This window comes from Pagrus pagrus (genome assembly GCF_965226575.1).
Source record: "Pagrus pagrus genome assembly, chromosome: 21".
NCBI lineage: Eukaryota > Metazoa > Chordata > Actinopteri > Spariformes > Sparidae > Pagrus > Pagrus pagrus.
The window spans coordinates 13196232-13215918 of record NC_140208.1 but is presented as its reverse complement, the minus strand read 5'-3'; the positions used below and the strand labels follow the sequence as shown (position 1 = coordinate 13215918).

General features: G+C 41.0%; 1 protein-coding gene across 1 annotated transcript in view; it reads left to right on the top strand.

Annotated features, from left to right (window-relative positions):
- The window catches only part of LOC311250202 (IgGFc-binding protein), a gene marked incomplete at its 3' end in the record, with an annotated part of 42668 nt that extends 23473 nt beyond the window's left edge, over positions 1 to 19195 (top strand). The window contains exons 26-52 of the mRNA XM_084341778.1: positions 118 to 302; positions 417 to 577; positions 1098 to 1349; positions 1473 to 1632; positions 1733 to 1838; positions 3140 to 3202; positions 6009 to 6080; positions 6221 to 6244; positions 6638 to 6753; positions 7132 to 7410; positions 8002 to 8097; positions 8243 to 8408; positions 9568 to 9968; positions 10066 to 10642; positions 10739 to 11322; positions 11592 to 12144; positions 12234 to 12832; positions 13245 to 13402; positions 13538 to 13938; positions 14095 to 14291; positions 16759 to 17154; positions 17273 to 17556; positions 17639 to 17916; positions 18028 to 18147; positions 18337 to 18521; positions 18638 to 18798; positions 18940 to 19195. Of these exons, the coding sequence (XP_084197904.1) occupies positions 118 to 302; positions 417 to 577; positions 1098 to 1349; positions 1473 to 1632; positions 1733 to 1838; positions 3140 to 3202; positions 6009 to 6080; positions 6221 to 6244; positions 6638 to 6753; positions 7132 to 7410; positions 8002 to 8097; positions 8243 to 8408; positions 9568 to 9968; positions 10066 to 10642; positions 10739 to 11322; positions 11592 to 12144; positions 12234 to 12832; positions 13245 to 13402; positions 13538 to 13938; positions 14095 to 14291; positions 16759 to 17154; positions 17273 to 17556; positions 17639 to 17916; positions 18028 to 18147; positions 18337 to 18521; positions 18638 to 18798; positions 18940 to 19195 (6830 nt within the window). The remainder of the gene's footprint in view (positions 1 to 117; positions 303 to 416; positions 578 to 1097; positions 1350 to 1472; positions 1633 to 1732; positions 1839 to 3139; positions 3203 to 6008; positions 6081 to 6220; positions 6245 to 6637; positions 6754 to 7131; positions 7411 to 8001; positions 8098 to 8242; positions 8409 to 9567; positions 9969 to 10065; positions 10643 to 10738; positions 11323 to 11591; positions 12145 to 12233; positions 12833 to 13244; positions 13403 to 13537; positions 13939 to 14094; positions 14292 to 16758; positions 17155 to 17272; positions 17557 to 17638; positions 17917 to 18027; positions 18148 to 18336; positions 18522 to 18637; positions 18799 to 18939) is intronic.
- Positions 19196 to 19687: the final 492 nt, after the last annotated feature.

Here is a 19687-nt window from a genome sequence, read left to right as displayed (position 1 = left end):
CATCCACTCACTTTTAACATCTCCCCTTTTAAACTTGTGTCATATATTACAAATGCTTCTGTCCGCCTTTACAAACTTAAACTTATTTTGTTGCCACACTCAATTTCTCTTTCAAAGACTCGTCCATCACTTGTGTCAGTAGTTCAGGCACCATGTCAGTGTCGCGCTGTCAGCTGTTTGAAGCTGGCTTCCACCTTGGTGCCCTTCATCTCAGGGAGGACTCCTGCAACGGGACTCTTCAGGACGGACGACTGATCTTCCACTTTAACAATGAGGACCAGCTGTGTGGGACAGCTCTCAAGGTATAGCCCATAGACTATTAACACAGATTGAATAAGACTTCCCTTTGTTGATTGTAGTCTTCCCTTTAAGAAGACTACAATCAACTTATACGATTTTGTCATATCAATTTTAAGAGCAACGGAACCCATTTCGCGTATGAGAACACCATCCAGGGTGACGTGGACCCCCATCAAGGTCTAATCAGCCGCCAGAGGAACATTCATCTGCGTTTCTGCTGTGAATACCCTCTGACCCAGGCCCTGTCTATGGCTGTGGGCATCAACCCTGTCGAGAGGTGACAATATCTTCTTCTTTACATCTTTTATTTGGTAATTTTTTGACTTAGGTGTTGATAAACTAAATAAAAATTCCCACAGTCCTTTTTAAAGTGAATATCTACATAGTGATATTAGGGTTTCAATATTTCACATTGCTACACCTGCACCTCAGGTCTTTCTTGAGTACTTTTCGATGGCATTGATGCACTGTGATGACGCCAGTAATGACAATGACAAAGACTGACAACAGGTGTCCTTGTTGTCAGAAATTTTGCACAATTGCCCACCAACTGCATACTGCAACTTCACTAGTAAACATACCACTTAAAACTGAAGTCACTACTGTTCAGTAGGTAAAATGTGATCGTGTCAAAATTCTTAATGAGACTCTGGCCAGCACATTTTATGTAAATTCTAGTCACTGCACAACTGGTAAATCTTAATACATGACTATTTCTTGAGCTTGTAAATGACGAAAAACCTGCCTTTGAATCATTCCTAATCAAGTGTATTGACATTATTTGTGGTTTTTCTTAGCATTGTGAGGAAGAAGCTTCCTTCTGGCCAGGGACGGTATCACATGAGAATGATCCCCTATCAGGACGCCGGCTTCCGCTTCCCGCTGACCAGTAACGGGAACATAGACATGGAAATTGACCAGATGTTGTACGTGGAGGTGCGGACAGAAGGAGTCGATGTACAGCAGATCTCCACTGTTCTGGACTCCTGTTGGGCCACGCCGGTCAATATTGCAGGCTACCCTGCCCGCTGGGATCTCATTACTGCAGAGTAAATTAGCTATTGTACCTTCACCTTTTCATTGCATGCCAATATCTTGGCCTTGATTGCCTGAAAGCAAATCATTGTCCACCTGATAACGTCGTAATTTCTACAACTTTCCCTGTATTCCAGGTGTCCTAATCCTGCAGATGGTACAGTAGAGCTGATACAGAACGGCATCTCCACTGTGGCCCGATTCTCTTTCAGAATGTTCACCTTCACCAACTTCTCAACCATCTACTTGCACTGCCAGGTCCACCTGTGTCTTTTGAGAAACAACAACTGCTCCGCTGTAAGTTGGACTGCGTTTGTGTGTGTGTTTTTAGCAAGACTATATAGATAGATTATCAACAGATGCATGGACAGGAGCCTCTAATGTTGTTTTTCTACAGCATTGTTACCCAGGTCACTACAGGCGAGTTATGAGGGATGTATCTTCCTTCCACTCCACTACGGACATCTCACTGGGACCACTAGTCCTAAAGCGACGTAACACAGGTAAAGCTCTGTTAAGTTTCATAACTTTGGTACTTTTGCAGATTAAAAAGAGCTACAGCGATACATTTTATGTAATCGGGGTGGATCTATCAGGGTGGCATGAGGTAGCAGCTTTTGGCCAATCTAATTCAAAAATACAGTATATACTCTGTAAATGAAAAATTGTGGCTGGTTTGGAGAAGAACAAAAGTACAAGACAATGCAGCAAGAAATTATGCTCCCGGCAGACTCCTACATCTCCGCCAACAGGAGCTGTGACTTTGTGTGTACTCAGAACTTCATCGGTCAAAGATGTGGGATAGACAGAAGGTCAAAAACAGATTTTATCCCCGTATAATAACAAAAACAAACATCCTTGCCAGTGTGGTTCCAGGGGCTGTGAGAGGACACAGACTTGGGGAGGGACGTAATAAACCATTAAATATTCACCACTTAAGGGTGTCTCTGGATTGCCTGCAGCTACAAACAACTCCGTCTCTGCTCATTCTGCAGACAAACATGTCCAAATTTTAGATCAGCCCTACAACATATAAAAGCACACAGCTTAAAAATGCCTAAAATCACTCGCTCCAAGCACCAAACAAAAAGCCACATTAGTGACAGTTCATTCAAAGCTTAGTACCTGAGAGTTCACATTTTCACATGTTGAAATTAAAGCTCAGAGAAAAGAACATTTGTTGTTTAAGATAAGATAAATACAAATAAATTTAGAAGATAAACACTGGATATCTTGAATTGTTGGCAACACTAAATATGTGGCTTTACAGTGCCAGTAACACAGGTGATGAATAACTTCTTTATATGTAGGTCTCTACCTAAGAGCCCATTTAAACCCATAAGAAAGCATATGTTGTCATAGTTACTGATCACTTTGAATCTCATTTCAGAAACCCACTGGACAAACAGTAAGGGCATAGAGAAAAACAGTTAGTGAAAAACAACACACTCAAACGTTCAACAACATTGAGTGTCCGGTTGTAAACCATTATTATAATTTAATGCTAGGTGCTAGACGCATATTCGATATTTACAAAACTGTTCTGGTCATATTTTAGCCAAGTGAAGGACTTTTGATCGGTGAAAAAAAAAATGTCAGGAGATTTGAAGTAAAACTATTAGATATTTCTTACAGATATTTCTATTCATGGTTTTAATCGTGTCACATAATGTGATGTTTTTGAGCAAAAGTATCTTTTGTTAAAGGGCTTTTGCAAGCAAATATTGATATATGTGATTTATAAAAAACATGTATACAGTACGTATGACACTAATGCACTCACAACTTGGCTGTTCTCTTGCAGTTCCAGTTATGAGAGTGAGTGGTGCTTCCGGCCTGTTGACCTCCATGATGACCCTGCTGTTCAGTGTACTGACTGCCCAAGCTCTGACCTAGAGCAAAGAAAGGCACAAAAAATAATATTTGGAAATACATTGCGACTAGTTCTTGATTTTGGTTTCCTGTGAGAGGTCTTGACTTGTGTTGTGGTAGTTTCTCCTTAAAACATTAGAGGGCAGCATTGGATCAAAAATATATTTGGCTATGTTTCCACTAAACTTGCTGCACACTCCCTTGTTTTGGATTTAATAATGTTTATGATCTGCATCCTCTGGGCTTTTGCAATGGTTTTTAGTAGCATTAAATCAATATCATTACTGATAATCTATAATAATGAAGATGAAAATGATAAATGAAGTAATTCACGTGTGAAATATGAATCGTCAGCAAATCACTCAGCATGTCTATTTGAGATGTATTGTTCTTGTCCAGTGTCTTCCTGTGTTTTGTATTAGGGACTGAGTTAAAAATAGTTGTGGTGACTGTATTCATTAAATCTCAATCACTCATATAAGAAGTAATCCTGTATCAGTATTTGTATGCATGGAATATGGCTTTCATAATATACCTTTTGTACAGCTTCCCATTCCTGCCTGGTGCTCACATATTAAAGCAGATAAGGATGAACATTTTCTTATTTTACATACTGTAGTAGAGCTGCAACTACACAATAAGCAACACGATAAGAACATTACCACCACATCTATCAGGTGAAAGTATCACATGTTACTGTTGATGCAAAGCAGAGCCAGAAGTAATCCTTAGTGCTAGACTATACAAAACTGAACTACAGTCAGAGAAGTCTCTGTGCTGTGTCTTAGTGCTGTGAATCAATGAAAAAAAAAATAGGGCTGATCCTTATCATCCTATAATCCAAGGTTAGCTGATTACCATACTATCATTGTCCTCTGTGATCTGCGATTCTTTTATTTTTTTATTTTTTATGGGCTAACATTAAGAATATTGCTTACAGGTACAGTAAAATGGTTCAAACATAATGACAATCATTTCTTTGACGCTTTTCAGGAAGTGGTCTCCCCTGGGAAACAATAAAACCTCTGTTTTTAAGTCTAGTTGGTGTGCTTCTCCTCCGGCATGATAACGAATTGTTTGTAACTGGGAATCCAGGTCAGATCAAGGTAATCTTTACTGCCCCATAACTGCCCACATTGATATCAAACATCTTACAAAAGACTACCGCAGTAGCTCATCGTAAAAACATACAACTAGTTTCACAAAGAAGGCCATCAAAACTGGGAGAAAAAAAGGTCCATAAAAAACTATAAAAACATTCATTAAACAATGACACATTCAAGATATTTGTGGTGTATAAGTGATGTGAAGTATCAGACTATCACAGTGCATCAGTGTGGAACACATTACAGCTGCTCAATAATGGCAAAAATCATAATCACAGTTTTTTTTTGTGAATATTGAGATCACAATTTTTGTCAATCATTCATTTTTGAAATGTGCATTTATTTATGTGCTTGAGCGGGTTTCGCAACAGCTTGACCACAGTGAGCTGAACTAAACATGCCGCAGCCTGGCTGAGAGTGAGTTTGGGCTTTAGGCCAAGGTGAAAGTGTACTGTTAAAAGGGGTGTGCTGGATTTTCAACACAAAACGAGGGCACCATTTCAAAACAGTATGCAGCACAACAATAATTTTATCTTTTAATATATGGTAAGAAGAAGCCATGTTATTTAAAATCTTGTGAGCACAACACTGTCAATCATGTTCTTGAAGGCCACTTTTAGGCTTCCATTCCAGGCAATCGCACAATGCAGGAAGAAAAAAAGGTTTGTTTCACCAAAACAGAGGGTGAAATTTGAATTTGCTTGGCCATATCAAAGTATTTTTCCATTTGCAGGTTTTAGGTAATTCGCTACAAGTCGTGCATAGTTGACATTAATGCTGAGCAACTTCTGGGGCAAAGTGATTTTTCTGTGATATTTAAATCAACTTACAGAGAACAGAAACTTCAGATAAACCTGCAGACTGAACATGTCTGCTTTAAAATGATGTGACTGTAGTTGGTAACTGACATCATGCTCACTCTGATGGTTGACCTACTGTATCTCAAGCACGTTTCACACGTTTCACATCTCTGCAGGTTTATTGATGTTGCAACACTGAAAAGCAGAACATGTGAATTGGCATAATGCCGACAAGGAAGAACAATTTGTCCCCCGTGTCTGACCAATGTACGTGAGCATTAACCAACATGATCATTTTGAGAATGATTTAATGAGATTCAGCAGTTAATCATTGAACAGAGTGCCCCTTCTGGCAGTAAAACTTACTGCATGGATATTAACCACAGTTGAGACTGACGTCATTCTACTAAACTGTAAACTGACATTGCTAAATACCTTTATGACATCAACGCGTTACAGGCTAAAGTATTAGATTACATCTTTATATGTTATTGCTAAACATGGTTTAATATTTTTCAGTATTATTTAAGCCCAAAAATATATCTGGCAATTGCTTGTGAGAAAACAAGGTACTTTTACCCATTTCAACCACTAAAAAAACAAAAAAACACTAATAATAAATGAATGATTACTTCTGTACCGTATCCGTAGGTAATGAGGCTGATGCTGCCCGCCTTTTCTATATAAACTAGTGTTTCCGCCCTGCAGTCTCAGATGGATGAGAGGCAAGAGGACGGCATATATGAACAGGTGATTATTTCAAAGAAGTCAAAATTGATGGTCAATTTTTTTTTAACTCTAACGTTAGCAACACTTACTCTCAACTTTAAAAATTCTGACTATCAACTCAGTACTTTGTAGAAGAATGTAAATTAAGTTCATTATGTTTGATCAGCAGATTTGATTTGGGAGCCGGACAGAATGGGAAGTCTAAACACGTTGTTTGTGCTGCTTTTGGGGATGATGAGTAAGTAACTTGACTTATTTTAATATGCCTTAAACCATTTTAATTCTCTCTAACTAACCATCCAAAGTTGTTGGACTGTTTTGGAAAATAGTGTTCTTTCTTTCTATTTAACTCATCTGTCATCTTTGTTTAATTTACAGGTGTGTTGACTTCTCAGGTTGTGAGTAAGTGCATATTTATTGAAGCATCTTTAACATTTAATTTTCATCAGTTCATACTCAATATGCCAGTCATGAAATGATTCATACATGTCCTATGTTAAGATTAATTCTATAATAATTGTGACTGCTGAAACTTGACGCGCTGATCCAACTTAATGTTTATTTTGGAGGCGTTCATTTGTAGTATTGAATTTATTGAATTACACAGAGGTGTTTTTCCACCCTATTTAAATCAGTAAGGGTAAATTATACAATATTTTTCTTTTTTTCCTGGAAAATTAATTACATACAGTAGGTTGATACAAAGTTTGCAGTATACCGGCTACTGCCCAGCCCAATGTTTGTCCAATATCTTATATTAGTGTTTATTTCTTGTGACCTACCCTTGCTTCCTAGATCCTCTCTACCCAATATCTGGAACTGCAAGCTCTCGATCAGATGATGGCAGTTCTCCACGGATTACTTTGCTACGACCTTTTGTCTATTTTGGACGAACATATAATCAGATTTATGTACGTAAAAATAACTTTCACAGAATAACTTTTCAATAATAACTTGAATAACTTTTCCAATTCAAAATTCCCACCACTGATTACAAAGTACTTCCAACACAAGCTCATTGCAAAAATCCAAATTTCCATTCACATTTCGTAAAACTGCATACAAAATGTTTTGATTTCTTTTTTTTTTAAACTTCATGTACAATGTGACTGATCTCTATAGAAGATGGTAGATTCTACTGTGGAAAATGTATCAATATGATTATTGAACACAAGTAATAATGAAAGGTAAAATCTTAACCTGTGAATGGAGAAATTGTAGCCAACATGTACTTCTGTGTTGGTAAAAAAAATGACTGTATATATACTGTTTTATCTACTCATTTCCAGGTCAACCACAATGGACACTTGACATTTCTAAGTCCATGGAGCGCACATACACCTCAAAGGTTCCCATTGAATGCAACCAAAGACATCATTGCTCCATTCTGGACAGATCTGGACAACAGACAAATTGGTCAGGTCTACTACAATCAATACACCAGTGGCAGTGTCCTCCAACAAGCTACACGGGACATTAATAACTACTTTCCAAGCATGAACTTCAACGCAAACTGGGTCTTTGTTGCAACATGGTATGAGGTGGCATACTACTCAAATTCAGGCACAGTAAGTCAACTTAATCACTCAAAATGAACATCATGTTTGTCAGAAATACAATTAAATATAAAAAGGTTAATGCAAAAACCAGTGTCCTAAAAGTGCTTGTAGATTGAAGTGATGATACTTAAATTCACTTTTATTTTTTTTTAACATTCGTTCTGTGACAGTTGCTGACAGTTCATAATGCTTTTCATGGCATGAAACTTAAATGTTGTGACGCAAAATGCTGCATTTTTCACATGATGGTTCAAACTAATGGTCTAAATTAAATGTAGACAACTTAATTCCATTGTGAATATGATGATTACTTTTAATCCGTTTACTGATTACTGCTGCACTTTCACATGGTGCCGTATTGATAATCTATTCAACGTTTAAGTCATTTTTCAACATTTGCTACTTCCAGCTTATTTATCATTTGTGACAGTGTAATAGTCTTTGGGTTTTGGGCTGTTGGTTGGACATTTTATAGACTAAACAATTAACTGATTAATTGTGAAAATAATCAGCAGATTAATTGATAATGATGTTTCCGAGTTGCAGTACAGTAGAGCAAAGAAGAGGCAATACCTATGATTCTGAATTAATCTTTTCTAGCGCACAACTGTCCAAGCTGTGTTGATCTCTGGAGGCCAGTTCTCATTTGTGCTGATGAACTATGGGATAATAGCTTCAACCACTCGGATTGTGCAGGTCAGATCCACTACACCAATGATATTTAGTAGTTATTACCAGATATGATACCAAAATTGCAAGAATACATGCTACTTTTTCCACATGAAAAATACAAACAAATTCTAATTATCATTATTATTTTTTTTTCAACTTGTGTTTGCAGGCTGGCTACGACACAATAAACTCCATTCACCATTTCGTAATCCCTGGATCATTCTCCAGCACTGCTACGGGCAGTAACTCAAATTTCCGCCGGAGCAGCAATGTCAATGTGCCAGGTCGCTGGGCCTTCCGGACAGACGACGGATCAAGAGGCTGCACTTTCAACGGTAAAATTAGATACAGAGGGTGATTACTATTTTTTGCTTCTTCTGGGGAATCATCACTGCTGTACCTTACAGTAATGTGTATCAGTGGTAGAGCTCTGCAGGGGCCTAAAACCGAGACCTGAACCCAGTCCATTCTAGCACCTTGCCGACCAGTCCTAAAAGAACCTGGTACTGCCGAATAGATGAGATCCACACACAAGACCAGCGGCAATATCTCATTTCTCCCTCAAACACAAAGTTACATGCTAACTTTCTAACAATAACATACTAACAGATAATAGGGCACAACAACATAGAATATGGCATCAGCCATACATATGTGTCTGGTTAACTCAGAATGTCAGTCTAAACTTCACAACTATCCAAACGTTCATAACAGTAGAAGATAGAAGAAGATTAATTATCATCCTCATCTTGTCAACCATGAAGTGGGGTTGGGCTTTATGTCAGTATATACTAAGGGTGGACATTTTAAATAATTTCCATACATGAGTACTCATACTGAATTACTATCGAGCAAAGAACAAAAAAATCTTATGTAAAAATAGGGTTAGCAATGACCAACCAAATGTGGATGTAAAGAGGAGTCAGTGTTAATAGCTACCTTTGAAGCTGAGCCCTCAATTTCACTGTGTTTTCCTCATACTCACTCAAGTATTTGCTGTTCAGAGTGATGGTAGCTTGTATTCAACAAACGCCATAACCTCACAGAAGCCTCCTCCTGCCACAAAGTTTAAAAGCAGTCACCATTTTGTAATGAACTGGCTAATCATCTCTGCCTCAGTGGCATCACAACAGTGTGTACTAACACTGCTAGCAAATGAGGTGATGGGAGATTGCCTGTTATCTGACTCTATGGTTCTCTCTTTGTGCTTAAAGTGCTAGAACTAGATTTGGCAATACCGTTTCCACCACAGGAGCTCTCCCTTAGTGGCTCAGCTAGTGTTTCCCACACATAGACTTTACTTGGGTGGGCTGCCCAGGTATATAAGCGGCCACCCAAGTAGATTTGCCGACCCATTTTAGCAACTTAAAAAAAAAAAACGGCTCACAATGCAGAGTAATTTGTTATGGCAAGCCATGAACAGTTTTCCCTCTCAAATGACATGGTTTAAATGTAATGGCCTTTAAGTGACCTTTTCCTTTGATTATTTTCAAGGTCAACATGTGCAGCTGGGTGATTCATTCTGGAGGGACAGTACCTGTGCACAAAAGTGCACCTGCACCCCAGCAGGCCTGCAGTGTCAAAACCAACCCTGCTCCTTTTCCCAAATCTGCCGGCCAAGTGCCTTTCAGTTCTCCTGTCAGACGGTGCAGAGAGGTACTTGCACCGTAAGTGGTGATCCACATTACTATACCTTCGATGACACAATATTTCACTTCCAGGGCACCTGCACTTATGTTCTCTCTGAGCAATGTGGTCTAGGGCTGCCGTACTATAGAGTAGAAGGCAAGAACGAGCACCGGGGCAGCACTCATGTTTCTTGGACACGACTGGTCAAAGTGTATGTCTATAACGAAACCATTGAGCTTGTCAAGGGACATCGTGCTAAAGCTAAGGTTAGTATTTATGATTGAGATCAAACATGATACTTCTTTATGTATGAGATCAAATATGTCTTTGCTGCTCTTGACAGACTTGCTGGTGTGCTTGCAGGTAAATGGAACCTTTGCAGCCACTCCGTTTTATCTCAACAACGGCACCATCCAGGTGTATGAGTCAGGTTTTTCTGTGATCGTCAGCACTGTCTTTGGCTTGGAAGTATCCTATGACACAAATCACTATGTCAGGATCAGGGTGCCCTACGCCTATCGGAATGCAACATGTGGCCTCTGTGGAAACTTCAATGGTATTCGTCAGGATGACTTCCGAACCCGTCAGGGTGAGGTTGTGAGTTCTGATGTGGATTTTGCCAACAGCTGGCAAGCGTCAGGGGATGATGAGCCTGGCTGTGAGGCATCATGTGGAGGTCTGGCCTGTGCTGCCTGCACTGATGATCAGACAGCTTTATACAGCAATACTGACCATTGTGGTATCCTCCAGAACAGTTCTGGACCTTTTGCTGCTTGTCATCAACAACTTCCCCCACAGACTTTTGTGGAGAGCTGTGTGTTCGATCTGTGTGTAGGAGGAGGGTACCAGCCCATCCTGTGCCAAGCCCTACATGTGTATGCAAGTCAGTGTCAACAGAATGGTGTACAGCTGCCAAGCTGGAGGAGACAAGGCTTCTGTGGTATGTCTGCCATTCAATTAAAAATAATTAAAAAATAATCCTTTGGGTAAAATTAAATGTCCTTGATGTCAATATCAATGTCATTTTTTCCTCTAGAAATCCCCTGTCCAGCCAACAGCCACTTTGAGCCCCAAGGCACAGGATGTCCAGCTACCTGTGTCAACCCCAATTCTACCCAGAACTGCCCTCTCCCTGCCCAGGAGAGCTGCATCTGCAATGCCGGCTACATCCTTAGTGCTGGGGTCTGTGTCCCTCATTCAGAGTGTGGCTGCAGCTTTGAGGGTCGCTACTACCGCTCTGGAGACACCGTAATACTAGACGAAGACTGTGGAAGACGCTGTAGCTGCAGTCATGGCTCCATGACCTGTCGCTCCCATGGTTGTGGCCCGCATGAATCGTGCAATGTGGAGGAAGGAGAAAGAGGTTGTAGACCCAACAGCTATGCAACATGCTGGATCAGAGGCCCAGGGTCATATCACACATTTGATGGACTGACATACCAGTATCCTGGGGCATGTCGATTGACCCTTGCCAAAGTGATGGGATTGTCTAGTCACCCACACTTTGTGGTGACAGCAGAAAAAGTGCCCAGAGGCCAACAAGGTTTTGCCCGATTGCTTAACTTTGAGGCAGAGGGAACACACGTGTCCATTGAGATGTCAAGTAGCAGCAGAATACAGGTACGTGATTTGAATAATTTTGAAACGACTGATTCTGTTAATGTGATACTACATTTTTAAAAGAGGCATCTGAACATTAATGAAGACAAATGTGACAAAATGATAGCTGATAAGTGAGAAAAGTTTAGTTATATGAATGTTGTTACTACTAACATTTCTCATAAGATTACATCTCCTGTGATGATGCAATCTTTCTTTCTGAATATTTAACAGCACATGCCTTTGTTTCAATATTGTTAATTACAAAATGTGAATCTAAATGCCTTTAGGTTGACGGTCGGCGGATCAGACTACCATTCAACTCAGCATCCAACCAAATTCATATCTACCACAGCAGCGTTCACAGTATCATCCTTCGCACCTCCTTTGGTGTAACTGTGCAGACAGTTTGGCCTCACTTTGTGCGTGTCACTGCACCTGGTATCTACAATGGCTCTCTAGGTGGACTCTGTGGTAATTACAATGGTCACCCACATGACGATTTCCGCACACCCAATGGCATCCTGGTCAATAGCTCTCAGGTGTTTGGGGACAGTTGGCGAGAGGGCTCCCTGGCAGCACACTGTGTGGAAAGTGTAAATAATAATTCTACCACGAATTACAATTCTAGTGAGTACTGTGGCATTCTTGGCTCTCCGCATGGGCCATTTGTCCCGTGTTGGCCCACTGTGGACCCACAGCAGCATGTGGATACATGTGTCGATATCATTAGGACCTCTAGAGATCCAGCATCAGCACTATGTGAGGTCCTGCGAGATTATGCACTGATGTGTCAACAGAGGGGCGTTTCCCTAGGACAGTGGAGGAATGCAACTGACTGTGGTAAGCATTTTTCCTTTTGTGGCTATAGTAAGGATATGTTGCAAAAGTATTTAATGACCTTTTGAATCTACCCATTTGTTTGTCTCTAGAGCAAACCTGCCCAGTAAATAGCCACTATCAACTCTGTGGGACCACCTGTCCTTCTGCCTGCCCCAGCCTCTCCTTCCCTTTCACTTGTGACAATGTGTGTCAGGAAGGTTGCCAGTGTGATGATGGCTTCGTACTCAATGGCAACCAGTGTGTGCCACCAACAGCCTGCGGATGCAATCACCAAGGACGCTATCTGCAAGGTGGCGAACAGTTCTGGGATGGTGAGGAGTGTCAGAGCTTGTGTAGCTGTGATGGCACCACTGGGGTAGTCCACTGCATCCCCAACTCCTGTGGTCCCCAGGAGTCCTGCCGTGTGGTGGAGGGTGAGTATGGCTGCCATCCTAACCGTCATGGCACCTGCTCTGCCTCTGGAGACCCGCACTACCTCACCTTTGATGGCAAGGCCTATGACTTCCAGGGAACCTGCCGTTATGTTTTGGCGACACTTTGTAATGACACAGATGGGCTGAATCAATTTTCAGTGGAGGCTAAGAATGAGCCGTGGCATGGGTTGCCAGTTTCAATCACAGCCGAAGTTTTTGTGAATGTGTGGGGCTATCAAGTTCATATTTCAAGGGAAAGACATCGTATGGTTCAAGTAAGTTATTAAAATCAAGTTTCAAAATCAGGTTCAATTGCTATGATTAATTTAAACTCAGGTTTAATCTAGGTGAGGAGAAGGGGAAGGATTAAATAAGTTTATACTTCTTCCTACTCCTTTTCAGGCATGTCAATGCTTGTTAATGGAATACATGTTGTAACATGCTTTTGATTTTATTATGCTTCATTGTCGAACTAATTTAACCTTTTGTTTTGTTTTGTTTTCACGTCCGAAATAAATTTGCATTCATTCATTCATTCATTCATTCATTACACCTATTTCCATGACTAAGTGAATAATATAGGAAGAAAACTAAGAGATTACTTCAGGTACATGTTATTTTAATTAGAAAAAAAGAAAATGCATCTGTTTTTTGAGTTACAATATGAGTTACAAAATTCTCTTTTAGGTAAATGGTGAAACAAGAAATTTACCAGTTCTTTTGAATGGAGGTCGTGTGTCTATCTATAAAAGTGGATCTCGCACATTTATCAGTGCTGATTTCGGCCTGACTGTCACCTACGATGGATCGAGTACAGTGTTTATCTCTGTACCTTCAAATTACAGGTATTTGCCATCCACTGAAAATAAGATAGGAATGCTTTGACATGCTTAAAACACTGTTTTCAGATGTGTTTAAGTGATTTAATAACAATCTATCTATTGATTAATGACACTAAAAGTAATTATTATCATCAATAGTGGTCAGACTTGTGGACTTTGTGGAAACTTCAATGGAAATCAAAACGATGACTTCCAGACCCCGTCTGGAATGACGGTCTCCACTCCAGATGAGTTTGGGACAGCTTGGAAGGTGGCAGGAAACTACACCTGCAGTGATGGGTGTGGTTCCTCCTGTCCACAATGTACCGATGAGCTTCCTGCTAGAGCTCAGTGTGAGGTGATTCAAGCAGCTGACGGCCCCTTCAGCTTCTGCCATGAGCAGGTGGACCCAGCGCCATATTTCAATGACTGCGTGTTTGATGTTTGTGTGTCTGGAAATGAGGGCCAAGATCTTCTGTGCAGGGCCATTCAGGCATATGTCAGTGCCTGTCAATCTGCTAATGTTCAAATCTACCCTTGGAGGCAGAACACGACGTGCAGTAAGTCAACCAGTCAAATCATTACTTAAAAAAAATGTAGAAATCTAGTCTCAACTGTAAGGTGTGCTTTCTGAGATAATCTTATGACATGCTGTCCGACATACAGACTTATGGAAAAAACTCATTAGCTCTCCTGTTCTTTCCTCACTTATTAAGGACTCGACTGTCCAGCCAACAGCCATTATGAGCTGTGTGGTACTGACTGTGGCCACACCTGTGCCAGCAGCATTGACGCCACCTGTGAGCAGGTTTGCTCCGAGGGATGTTTCTGTGACGAAGGCTTCGTCAGGAGTGGGACAAGGTGTGTCCCTGTGGAAAGGTGTGGCTGCCAATACGATGGATACTACTATAATGTAAGTCATATACTGTACCTGTAAATACTAAATAATCTTTGACAGTTGCTTTATGAGATAAAATGATTGCCATCATGGTAAATTTCCAGAGAAATATAATTTTCCCTCCACGGATTATAAACTGCCGCTAAGTATATTGGTGTGTGAAAATCCTGCAAACTCATTTAAGTATTCACACTTGGTCTTGTTTTGAACACAGGGCATTTCCTGCTGATCATATCATAGTAAAGATAATGTTGCCCTTTATGTAGCTATTAAAAACAAGGCAGGCAACATTTCATGTCATTTATCTGACTCTAATTTAAAGTACAACTGCTACACCTCTGCAATAAGAAAACATAGGGAACTAGGGATGTTAATGATTTATCATTTATTTATTAATCATAGTTTATTCAGTGTTTAGTAGAGGTCTAATTTTTAAGCATGTGGGGTAGTTTTCTTGGACACCGAGCCGCGTTACTGGGAACTTTATAATGTTTTATCTACCATATGGGCACCCAAGCAGCCACTTTTGCTGATTTGTTTTTACATGGAGACAAATGGGTTGTGCTGAACCACAGAATAGCCTGAGGCATATAAGTGAGGGCGTTTATGAATTATATGAGAAGTAGATCAGAGCAGAGGCACTTTTGGCACTGCAGTTCTGGTAAGGCTAATCTAGGTATATCATGTTAGACTACTAACAACTTCTAATGATTCACTGTCATGAATTTAACCGATTAAAAATGTATTAACTGACAATCAGAGACGGGCACAGATACATCAAAAAGTATCTTGTTACAGATTACAAAAACTTGATTATATCAAATTAAAATACAAAATACTGGTATGAGAAAAAGTACTTCAATAAAATGCAAGTCATTTGTAATTTTGGATTTTGTTGGGGCAGGTGTTGAATAGCAACAGATGGGAGCCCAGCAATGAAAAATAAGTCATTATTTTGCGTTATTTAGTTTATCATTCAAGTAAGGTGGTGTTTCCTTTTCTGTTCTTTTAACTCTTAATGTAGCTTACTCTGATTTTGCATCAAGCATAGATGAAGTCAGTGGTTGAAAGATTTTTCTAATGATAATACATCCAACATATTTAATATATTATTAATGATTAACTGCTAATTGACTATCAATTGAAGAAATGCTTAAAAATCGTATACCTCCAGATGATCATTTCAACTAGACACTAAAAATCTAAATAAACTTTCCATGAAGCATTTATCACACAAGCACTGGCCAACTGTATTTACTCTGTAACCAATCTAAGACACACAGAGAGTAGTGTGGTCACCACAGCGGGTGAAGGAGGAGGATACACTCAAACACAACAACTCAGGCACACTCAACAACAACAACAAAGGAAGAGGAAATATTGTAATATTTACAATTTACATATTGTAAATGAAAAGACTGACCTCCTTTCTTGTTGCACGCTTCTCAGGGATAATCGATTCCGTTTTTATTGCCGACGTCGGCCTCTGTCTGTGTGGAAAAGTAGATCCAGACTGAATGATGATTTTGAGCAGCGTCACAGCAGGTTGTTGTCAAACTAACCTCCGACATGCTGTCGGCTTTCTCCGCTTTCCGATGATACTCGATGGTGATGCTTGTAGATTAGCGTTGCTGTGTCCGTGTTACAAACAGGCTATCTAACACCTGTTTAGTTAACGTTAGCACACATTCCCTTTGGAGTTTATAGCGTAACGTTAAGCGAGCCCGGTAAAAGTGCATTGACAAATGTCCACAACTGAAGCTTTACCGGCCGCTCCAGGAAAGTTTTAGCCATTGTTTTTAGTCTTCAGCTTGGCCTTGAAGTTGAGTGTCCACCAAGTGGCAGGAAAGGTAAAAAACAAAACTGTGCGCCTTTGACGCCATGTTTCCTGCTCCTTCGTCTTTGCGGTGTTGATGGTTAGCTTCGTTACTGGTATGTTGAGTTACTACACGTTGGTTGGGTGCCAAACTTATCTCCACCTAACCATTAAATCTACTTATAAAGTAAACTACTGAACTATACTTATGGAAACTGTCTGCGTCGTTACTGTTTACGGTCACTGGTATGCTAGCTAGATTAGCACAAAAAATGGTTACCTGGACAACGGTTTGACATGCGCAGTGAGATTTTTCTGGTAGCAGACCAGCATGTCTTTGCCTCCAGCAACATGCAGTGTGTATATTTTAATTGCAGCAATTTTATTGGCACATTATGTTAGTCTTATATTATATTGACTTTCATGGCAGGAAAATCACAAGTGGAACAGCATTAATAATGGCTCTGTTCGATTTTAAGTGTTCTCCCAGGAAAGCCTCCGCAGTGAGCCCTGGACCTGCTGACTCACCTTCAATAAATGAAACTGAGCCTTCTTTAATGCTTTCAATTATACTTGTGTATTTCCTGTGAATATGTCTGCAGTGAAGAAGACCTATTAATTGGTTGGGCCTATGTGGTGTGTGTCTCTTCTTCTCACATGCTACAGGCTGATGAGTCGTTCTGGACAGAGGGATGCTCCCAGCGATGTGAGTGCCATGCTCCCAATGACCTGCGCTGCTCTGCTGCGTCTTGCACTCCCGAACAAGAGTGCACCATCAGAAATGGCCAGCTGGGCTGTTTCGATGCCATGTCTACATGCACTGTGTGGGGGGACCCACACTACATCACCTTTGATGGGGCAGTGGCTCATTTCCAGGGCACATGCTCTTACATCATTGCTCAGAGTGTGAGCCAAGGCACCAATGAGACACAGTTTCAGGTAATAGCCACCAATAATCACCGTGGCAACAACCGTGTGTCGTTTGTATCAGCAGTCGATATATACTTCTCAGATCCCCCAGAGAGTGCTTACATCAGGATTGGACCCAACAAAAGAGTACAGGTAAACTTTTAATTACTATATTTTTTTATAACGTACTTCTCCTGTCTGGATGTAAACAAAGGTTACAACGTGCCTCCTCACCTCCTCTCCATCTCTCTCTAATCTCTCATCCCTCCAGGTGAATGGAAGTGAGGTGTCTCTTCCCACCACTGCAGGAAGTTTAGCTCAGGTAGAAAGGCAGGGAAGCTACATAGTGGTCAAAGCCACTGACTTGATAGTCCAGTTTGACGGCCAGAGTACTTTAGTGGTCAGACTGGACAGAAATCATCAGAACAGAATCACAGGGATGTGTGGAAACTTCAACAATGACCCAGCAGATGATAAAGTCTTGCCCAATGGCACATCAGCACAAAATGACAATGACTTTGGACACAGCTGGAAGGCACCCACGAGCCAACCAGGGTGAGCTGTTATGAAAAGAACTGTAGATAATATTATGGACTTTGCAGCAGACAGTAATGACAGCATGATATGTCCTTTCCAGATGTGGATCCACAGATGATGACAGTGGTGATGGACTGAACGACTGTCCCTTCATGGACGAATACTCTGAGCTCTGTGGTGTCATCACCAACACCAGTGGTCCATTCAGTGACTGTCACCTGCACTCTGACCCTCAGCCTTTTTTCACCTCCTGCGTCTATGACCTCTGCCTCTACACTCTGGCCAATGGCATGCTGTGCTCTGCTGTTTCAGCCTATGAGAGAACCTGCTCTGTTTTGGAGCTGAACATCCCAGAGTGGCGCTCAGCTTTGCAGTGTGGTATGTTTTGATTTGGCTAATAGACAGCCAAGATAATGCATGAGAAAATAAATCTTGTGTTTGTTTTTTTATATCTGTCCTTGTCTCTTTCTTTCCACACTGTTTCCACAGCTGAGTCAGACCCCTGTGAAGATCTGGATTGCACAGAGTATGAGTGGTGTGGTGAGAAAGATGGTGTTTCCGGCTGCTTCTGTGATGAGCACCACCATCGACCCAACAATGAGAGCTACGGTGAGGGCAGATTCTCCCTAAAAAGCTGTCTATTGCACATTAGCTTGCTGTGATTGTTGAAAAATGATTTTGTCTCGTTAAATAAAATGATCAAATATCTATGAGATCATGAAAGATAACAGTTAAAACTTGCTACAACAGATTAGTGTCAAACAAGATAACTATAACTTAACCATTTCTCTTTCATAGACTCGTCCATCACTTGTGTCAGCAGTTCAGGCACCATGTCAGTGTCGCGCTGCCAGCTGTTTGAAGCTGGCTTCCACCTTGGTGCCCTTCATCTCAGGGAGGACTCCTGCAACGGGACTCTTCAGGACGGACGACTGATCTTCCACTTTAACAATGAGGACCAGCTGTGTGGGACAGTTCTCAGGGTACAGTCCATACATTATGTAGACAAAGTTTTCTCCAATGTGCAACTTCATATTCATAAATGAAAGGCATACTCAAATCAAAACACTTAAAGTATTTTGTCATCTTACTCTCAAAGAGCAACGGGACCCATTTCAGCTATGAGAACACCATCCAGGGCGACGTGGACACTCATGAGGGCCTCATCAGCCGTGAGAAGAGCATCCGCCTGCACTTCAGCTGTGAATACCCGCTAACCCAGGCCCTGTCTATGGATGTGGGCATCAACCCTATAGAGAGGTGATAACCACAATACCATGTGGCTTGCATGATCATAATTATGATGTTTGGTTACTGATTATTGTGTTACTTCTTTAATACTTATTCTTACATTCGAAAGATATTCAAGTGTAATCACAGTTTGTGATGTTTCTTCTGCAGCATTGTAAACAAGAAGCTTCCATCAGGCCTGGGTCAGTATCATTTGAGGATGATCCCCTACGAGGACGCCGGCTTCAACTTCCCCCTGACCAGTAACAGCAACGTAGAAATGGAAATTGACCAGAGGCTGTACATCGAGGTGCAGACGGAAGGAGTTGATGAACAGCAGATCTCCACGATTCTGGACTCATGTTGGGCCACACCTTTAAATGATGCGAACTACCCTGTCCGCTGGGATCTCATCACTACAGAGTAAAGGAGTTTCTGTTGGCATACAAAAATATGAAACAACCGTAACAGAGCTTCTTTTGTCTCACTTTAGCCATCTTCCCTATTACATCTTACTTTACTCATAGTGATAACGTCGTAACTTTCCCTGTATTTCAGGTGTCCTAATACAGCAGATGGGACAGTAGAGCTGGTTCAGAACGGCATCTCCACTGTGGCCCGATTCTCCTTCAAGATGTTCACCTTTACCAACTTCTCATCCATCTACCTTCACTGCCAGGTCCACCTGTGTCTTTTGAGACACAACAACTGCTCCGCTGTACGTACCAATCTACTTGTGTGTATCTGTAGGGAGCACCTTTAATTGCTGACTCTGCCGAAATTCACTCCAGATAAAACTTTCAGGCTGAAGACTTTTAATTTTGTTTCCTGCAGCATTGCTACCCGGGTTACCACACAAGGGTCGCAAGGGATATTTCCCTCCATGACACTGCAGCTATCTCACTAGGACCACTAATCC